The sequence below is a fragment of the Paracoccidioides brasiliensis genome (genome assembly GCF_000150735.1).
Source record: "Paracoccidioides brasiliensis Pb18 unplaced genomic scaffold supercont2.5, whole genome shotgun sequence".
NCBI lineage: Eukaryota > Fungi > Ascomycota > Eurotiomycetes > Onygenales > Ajellomycetaceae > Paracoccidioides > Paracoccidioides brasiliensis.
The window spans coordinates 1,771,703-1,779,708 of record NW_011371362.1 but is presented as its reverse complement, the minus strand read 5'-3'; the positions used below and the strand labels follow the sequence as shown (position 1 = coordinate 1,779,708).

Below are 8,006 nucleotides of genomic sequence, written 5' to 3'. Positions count from 1 at the left end.
TAAACATATTTGAATTCGCCAATAGGTAGTGAGAACTGCCGTTGTTGGTACCTCGTATTATGCTTATATGCCGGAAAAGATGGAGTAGTAACTACAGTTGGGCCAAATAGATCGGTGGGCACTGTAGCTTTATTTTGGCTTTCATTCTCTCCTGAATGTTTTCGTGAGGGAGAATGTCTGCAGGACCCGTTCCCATCTTCTTGTGCAATTACCAAGGAAGGCGCAGGAAGCAGACTGAGGCCTTCTTCTCGTTGCTCAGTTGAGCTATGGATATCTACCCGCAACTGGGCCTTTTGAATTGGATGGGTTCTCCACCCGAGACCTGGATTTCTCGAGCACATTGTGATGGAACGAACTAGTTGTTTGATTATTGCGCCTCGAGGTTGGTCGGCTTTGGCTTCCACCTCTCTGTCGGTTCTCGGAGGGCGGTGACTGCACATCCTCTGGCCCGTTATTATACGTTTCTTCGAACTGGCTCATTCTTCGTAGGAGTTTGTTATTGGTAAATGTATCGTACTCCCCGAACAGCTTCAAGGGGCTGCCGGAGGATCTTGGCCTGGAGTCATTTGTTTCACGTCGTTCCCGGTACGGTGTAAGGAATTTGGAAGGAGATTGCTGGTTTTGATGATGTTGTTTTAGTTGCTGTTGGGGGGGAAATATTCCCTTTCGTCTGTCGACGTGTGGGGAGTTTCTAAGCTTTGAGCCAGATAGGAAGGAGGAAGAATGGAGAGTTGAAAGTAGAGATGGCGTTAGTTGGCGGTGGCGAAAGGATCCGTCGTTGGAGTGACCACCACGACGCATGCTGATAAGACCGCCAACTGAAACGAAATCCGTTGTTCCAACAGATAAATCTTCGGGCAACGATTGGCTGGTCATTTCGACGGTTTGCTCGGTTCCGTTGGAAAAAGTCTGTTCCCCTCGATGGCTAAGGTAACTATAATCATCGCTGACCACGGAGTCCCTCCTGCGGGAATAAAGACCTTCTTTTCCTGTTACCACAGAACTTTTCCCTCGGTCAAGAATCGACTCCAGAAATGTGCGACTGGTATGTTCCCTGGCTGTTTCATCTTTGGAGAATAGAATGGGAGTAATTTCCTCGTTGCGTAGTTCCTCTCTGCCACTCAAAGTCCGCGATCGGGGGTCAAAACCGAGACTTCCACTACCTTGAATATAACCGAACGAACATTTTGCTTTATCCACTGAAGTATTGTATCTTTCCATACTGTCCTGATCACCGTCTGCAGGCTTTCCCCTCTGGGTACCATCAATACCATTTGGCGAATTGTCCGGTATCCTGTCTCTTGAAGAGATCAAGGGAACGGACGCTGGATGCTTAGCCTGGATGGAGGTCAAGATATTCGTTTGGGTTGTTGGTTCCGCGGTTGGCGGGGGAGGCTTAAACACGTTCTCCAATTCCATAGGGCCAAATAGATCACCACCTTCACCCACTGGAGCTTTGCCAAGGAGAAGCCTCTTTTTCCATTCTGGAGCATCACCCGCGGGGACTATTTTACTTCGAGGTTTGATTTGCATAGTAGAACTTTCAACAGGAGAGTCTGACTGAACTTGTACCGACACTGTCATATTTTAGGGGGAAGAAACAAGAAAAAAACAACCAATTAGCTATGGGACCGATGGTAGAGTAGAGTAGAGGAGAGTTGATGCTGAGGCTGAGGCTGAGGCGTTGACGTTGTACGAAACAGCTTACCTTTTGGACCAAGACTGGCGGTCAGAACATTGATAATGGAGAAGGAGTGATTGGACGAGAGATTGCTATTGGACGGCTCAATGTCTGATAAGCGGGATGGCTCTGATGATTTGCGCATGTGTCTCAGATAATTAAAGCTGGGTTTTTGCGAAGAAGAGATACTGGTGGTGGGGGGCGGGGAGGCGGATTGGCTTCGCGATGATCGTTTGAAGGAACTGGAGACGCGCTCGCGTAGGGAGTTTTGGGAGGAACAGGGTTGGGGGATCCAGTCCTGGGATAGGTCGTCAAGCCATGGCTGTTTACTCATCCTGACGTTTTCTATTTAAGATTCAAGAAGTTGCGGGGTGGTTATGAGCTGGTTTGGTTGGTATGGGATATGAGGACAGGGAGGAGAATATATAGCATAATGTTGTAACCTGCAACGTTAGAGAGAGTCACTGGAGGGGGAGGGAGAGCTGCAGTATAAGAATGAGGTATGCAGCTGGGAGGATGTGGTTAGTAGATGTGGTATTTGTGTATACAGTGTTGTAGACATAGAAAGAGGGTGGAGTTTGGAGGTTGAAGGGTTTTGTTTGATGTGTCGCAAACTACAAAGTCGTGGCCCCTGCCCTGGATGGAATTCCGAATCCGGTTAGCGTGGCCAAGATAAACAACAACAAGTTGCCGAATGCGGCATTGAGAGCTACGTCAGAGCTACAGAGAGCTACAGATATTCCGCTTCAGCCAAACGAAGGCCGCATGGTAAGAAGGAGCAACCGCGGGTTGGATGTTCCAGAAGATGACAGAATGACCAGGGGTAAAATGGTTAACGTTAACTAGTTAGTTAACTTAAATGTAATCCAACATGCGAACGGATAATACAAGTGAACTAATAACTTCTCTACAGCATCTTTAGGAGCAAATATAACAACAGCTATAGAAATGAGTTTAATTACATTATGAATTATTTCCTGTACATCCTGAGCATGTATGAGCAGTGTGTTCAATTGTACCATATATACTGCACTGTGATGCTGCTTATTTTCATGATTGAGAGTCAGAAATCTCAATTGCCTCTCTTTCTCCTTTATTGACACTTCATATATAATTTATTTCTATTTCCACTCTTAAAACATCTTTCTGAGATATATATGTATGACTTTTTCTTACTTTCTCTTTTGCTTGTCATTTATGGCTTCTAGATTCTTATTTTTCTTTATCAAAAGAACAACATTATATATAGTCATTGATCTATTCATTAGTTGATCCAGAGCTTCATTGATTGAACTATATGAACTCTGTTTCCAGTGCTTGAGATATTTCTTGACTTTTTCATTTCACAACTTAAGTTGTTATACATTATAAGATTTGAATTCATAATGCATGAGAATTATGAGAAATCTCTAAGAGTATCAAAGTGTATATGTAAGTATTGAGATGAATAAGAGCTTATTCTGAATTAGTTATATGAAACTAGCTCTGAAGCTTTAGAATTACTCTTAATAATGTTCTTATTTAGAGCTACTATATAAGTAAGCTACTGAGTATAAAGGTGAAAACTCAATTTTATCAATATGATTAATGATAATCTGTATTTAATCTTTTATTTATTATTCATACATCTTCTTTAGAGAAGAGAAATAACTTATTACACTAGTTAACTAACTAGTTAACTAATAGTTAGTTAGTTAATTAGATAAAGTAATTAGAACTGATAGCTGTGGTGCCTGGGTTTATAGGCAGATAATGAGGGGAGATTAACAATCTATCAGGGAATGAGGGAATGGCTTTCACTTACAACATCCATCTGAAGATATGTTAACTAGTTAGTGTTAACTATGTCAGCTTTATGTCACTTGATATATCTCAAAGCTGAGGGATTTCTTGTTGGAGCCTAGGCTTCCTATTATGGACTAGCGCACCGCACAATAGTATATAGCATCCCTGAGATAGGATACCAATACAACCACTTCAGACGTCCAACATTTCTGCATCCTCAGCTGCACGGTATTGTTATTCCCAGGATTACAGATTTTCTATCAGCCGGGATAGACCCCCCTGTCCCGCTTCCAAGGCAGAGGGTTCTTGGAGACTTCCAAAAGGGCGGGCTGCTGCTGGTTGCACATCCATGTTCCACGTGACCTGCTGTTGCCTAGGCAACCACCCGCCAGCTTCGCGGGCTTCAAAAGCTTACCGCGTTAAAGTGGAAAAGGAGATCCCGTGACTTTTGGCAGGCTTGGCAAGACCCCTTTGATAAGCCTCCAACAACTTCCAACGTCCAAGGATAATTGAATACGAAGTGATAATAGAATTCCATCACAGCAGAACTCAAGCTTCTACTAGTCTAGGCTTCAACAAAAACACCCCACTTAAATCAACTGCAAATGCTATCCACGGTGTCTTGTCCCTTCATCTCCTCCTCTCCCCTGAGCTCTTCCCTTTCCCCTATGTTGCGGTTTCGGCCATGCTTTGCCAGCGACACACCTCTCCACTACACTTCGAACCCCTGTCCCCGTCGCCCTCAGACCTGCTAAGTGGCTTCTCCTCTTTTGATAGTGGTGACGCACTGGATGATGCTTCCAGGACCTCGAGAAGGAGGAAAATCGAGAGCCTGGCACAGGATTACCTCGAAGGAAAGCCTCTATTTATTCTGTCGGCCAGTCTGAAGGGTCCCTTCAACAATGGCTGGGTCAATCCGTGGAAGAAGTCTGAATCTCCTAAGGAGTTGTCTAACAAGCAGCAGCGGATGAATGGCGAGCCCCAGGTAGATAGATCGGGGATTAGAGTGGTACCTGTACCTGAGCCTTCATCGTCAGTAGTAAACTACATCAAACGCCATTCGAAATACCCCCGAGTTCATCGCCGGGGGAGTGGATTTGAATCTTCCAATCCGGAGCCTATTTGCCGCCTCCAACAGCAGCAGCAACAACAACAACAACAACAATCAGAACAGCATGTCAATGGCTTGGGAAGAAAGTCAGGAAAGAGGGATAGAGAACGGCTTGAGACCGATATCTCCAGCCACAGTCAACAAAGAAGCCCGTCAATTATCCTCTCAAAACAGCGATCAACATCCGCAGTGCGGTCACGGATCTCTTCTTCTCAAGCAGAGCGTCACTGGTCAGCACCACACCGCTTTTCAAAGAGCGGCTGGTTGGAAAAGGATGAAAAGAGACTTCACCAACGGGACTTCAACCGTTCAATCTCCTCAGTCAGTCCCACACCCGGCTATCGCCGGCGCTTTTCTAGAGAATCTCAACTGCAGGACGGAGGAATACAGCACAACAAGAGGCAGCGGGTGGGTGATTTGGATGATCAGCACAAAATCCCCCCTCCTAATCATATCGCATTTATCCCTATCAATGGACGGCTTCATCCTGAGGAGGTGTCCTCTTTTCGGAGAAGTTCAAAGTCGCCGGGAGGTAGTTCCTGTTATCCAAAGCCCGACAATCCCGCTTCTGCGCTTACAGGGCATTCCAGTCGTAGAGGAAAAGAAGATATTTCTCTGCATGACAAGAAGAGCAGTTATGCATCAGCACCAAAATCACAAAAATCTCAAGATGTACAGGTTTCAGCGTCGCTTCATGGTGTCACTTCATTAGACCATCATCCAGAGTCTCAATATGGACACACTGATAAGGTAAGGTCAAGCGCAGATACAACCTCAAGCTCCAATACCCGTAAAGCTGAAAATCGATGGCGATTGCAATCATGCGGTGATAAACCGCAACGCAAAATCAAACTAAGGAGTACAGAAAATATTTCACACAACTCTGTACCAGATCTAACCCCTGAAGGAACACATGATTACCAGGACCAGGACCAAGACCAGGGTCAAGAGCAGAACCATACTTTCAATGCAACTGCGTCAGGAACCATGCCCATTCCATCTGCCCAACTGATCCCGGAGCATTCCAGATTACCAAACCCCGCATTATCCCTCTATTCCACTGACTTCTCGGGAAGGCACAATGTCACAGGTACCGCGAGACACGAGACTCAGAATCTAGGCTATGACGAGCAATTTTCGACCAAGGCAGCATTGACCATTGCCCAGAAGTCGTTGGTGGATGATTTGGCCATTGCAACTAAGGATATAGTTACAGCAACAGAAATAAGAAAAGCTTCTCGGCAACGGACTGGCCAAGCTAAACAACAAATCAATGACGTATCCCTATATGATATCCCGAATGACGACCAACCTGCCACGAATAATCCCAAGCGTCAAGCGCAAGAGGGAAGCACACGAGCGATGCTTAATTCACAGGCGCCGTTTGATTTCAGTACGGTAAAAAGGATAAAACCGGGACGACCATCAGATGCAGATACGGATATAATTGGTAAAAAATCCAAAGGGCAACGAGACACGTCCTATCCCTATTATGAACCGCCACTAGCATCTCCCTCAAACCTACGAATACAGACACAATCCCTATCTCCCAAATCCGTCCACTTCCTTCCAAATGGTGGTCAGACCAACGACTCCTCCAACCTTCCTCATCCCCTTTCCCTTCCCCATCCATTCCCCGCCGCTGCCTCTGCCCCCACCGACTCATCCCAACCCAACCACCTCTCCAACCCCATCCACCCTCTTACAACCAACCCATCCACATACACAGACAGCACCATCCTCCCCTTCAACCTCACCTCCGCTACAACGGGCACGTGCCACCAAGACGGCCAAGGCCACGGGGAATCGAGGGACAATTTCAATCTGAGCCAGGCGATCCTGGATGCGGGGACGTTTTTGGGCAGCTGGGATTTTGAGAGGTTGGAGCTTCAGCTCAGTCATAGTCATAGTCAAAGTCACAGTTACGGGCATGGCGGGAGGAATAGCCCTGGTAATGGTGATGGGAAGAAACAGCCGCCGCAGCTGTCGTCCGAGAATGTGGATGCGTCTGGACCGAGGCTTCAATCTATTCTAAGGTCGGAGCGGTCGGGGAGGGGGTAGATGTGGTCGTGTATTGCTGCTTTTGGATATTTGGTTGTGGGTTGGGGTTTGCTTGTTATGCTTTTGGTCGAGGGTATGGGAGTTTATTGGAGGCAAAGGGTTGGGGCTCACGGCACGCATACATAGACACACATGCATTCAAAACATGTGTTGTAAGGTATTATATGATATAGAAGATAGATAGCATGCCGTAGCAGATAGCAAACGAGAAATAGGGTAGAAGGATGGGGTCTTAATGGAGACGTCTTAGTTTAAATAATAGGATTTGGTTTAAGGATCTATCAGAGGGAGATGAAGTGAACACTATATAACTACTTTCTCTCCTAGTTTTAAGCTGGTTAAAGACGATAATTTGTTGATATCTACTCTGTACTCCGTACTTTTGCATAGTTTTCCGGCCCGGATTACTGCTCCTCGATAGCTTCAGCCACACCTAACCTGTTTTTGTTAGTTTGTGGAAGCATCTTCCTTACTAGTTAGTTTACTAATAGTTAACATAGTTAACTAGTTAGTTAGTTAACTAACGTAATCCACAAGCGAGCGGGCCACCCAAGCGAGCGGGCCACCAAAATCACCGTATAGTAATTAAGTAGATTTTAACCCAAAATACTCACACTCAACAACCCCTAATTAAATTAAATTATAGTACAATAGGACTAGGGCAGCTTCTTCTTGTATGCCCTACAATATGGCAGTTTGAACATGTTGGTGGCGCCCGTGAACATGGTGCTGGCTCTGGAGCAGCAGGATCAGGGGGTTGAATGACGGGCTGTTCAGCAGGCTCAACAGGTGGAATAATAAGATTCTGAGCCTCTTCCCTAGTTAGGCCTCCTTCGCGTGTAATTCTGCGATTAGATCTCTTGCGTTTTTGCTTCTCTTTCTCATTGGCATTGAATATATCCTGGTATTGCTTCTTCATAATGGTGGCACTGACCATCCCGTATTCGCAGGCCTTGATAATTTGGTCAAATCCTTCCACCAAGCCCTGAGGTGAGCTCTCAAGCCTCTCCCCCATGAGATTCTTGACCTTATTCACCTGTCTATGCAACTGACGCGGGTTGCTAGGTGTTTGTAGGATCCAGGATGACCCTGAGTTGCTAGATTGGCTGGCTGGGGGGGTAGGGGTTCGGAGCTGAATGTTGAGTTGTTGAAGAACTTGATCTGGATCAAATGGGGTTATTCCAGTAGCTATAAAGCCACTTTGAATATTCTGAGACTTGAAGGCCTCTGCGCGGGCTGCAGGATAGGCATCTAGGAAGTCTCCCTTCTTGATGGTGTTGAATCCAAGCCGCATTCGCTGTTCAACCAGACCCCCATAGGCCCGCTTTAACACCGCAAAAACGCTCACATCTAGAGGCTGCAAGAGAT

The 8,006-nt window shown here is 46.0% G+C and overlaps 3 protein-coding genes across 3 annotated transcripts in view; 1 reads left to right on the top strand and 2 right to left on the bottom strand.

Annotated features, from left to right (window-relative positions):
* The window catches only part of PADG_05021 (uncharacterized protein), a gene marked incomplete at both ends in the record, with an annotated part of 5,484 nt that extends 3,900 nt beyond the window's left edge, over positions 1–1,584 (bottom strand). The window contains 2 exons of the mRNA XM_010761936.1: positions 52–322; positions 357–1,584. Coding sequence (XP_010760238.1) covers positions 52–322; positions 357–1,584 — 1,499 coding nt within the window. The remainder of the gene's footprint in view (positions 1–51; positions 323–356) is intronic.
* Positions 1,585–1,619: 35 nt separating this feature from the next.
* PADG_05020 (uncharacterized protein) lies at positions 1,620–2,015 on the bottom strand (the record flags this gene model as incomplete). Its single annotated transcript, XM_010761935.1, has 1 exon — positions 1,620–2,015. The coding sequence occupies one exon, from the start codon at positions 2,013–2,015 to the stop codon at positions 1,620–1,622; it is 396 nt and encodes a 131-aa protein (XP_010760237.1).
* Positions 2,016–3,815: 1,800 nt separating this feature from the next.
* On the top strand, positions 3,816–6,638 carry PADG_05019 (uncharacterized protein; the record flags this gene model as incomplete). The annotated part of the gene is made up of 2 exons (XM_010761934.1): positions 3,816–3,907; positions 3,971–6,638. The coding sequence occupies 2 exons, from the start codon at positions 3,816–3,818 to the stop codon at positions 6,636–6,638; spliced, it is 2,760 nt and encodes a 919-aa protein (XP_010760236.1).
* Positions 6,639–8,006: the final 1,368 nt, after the last annotated feature.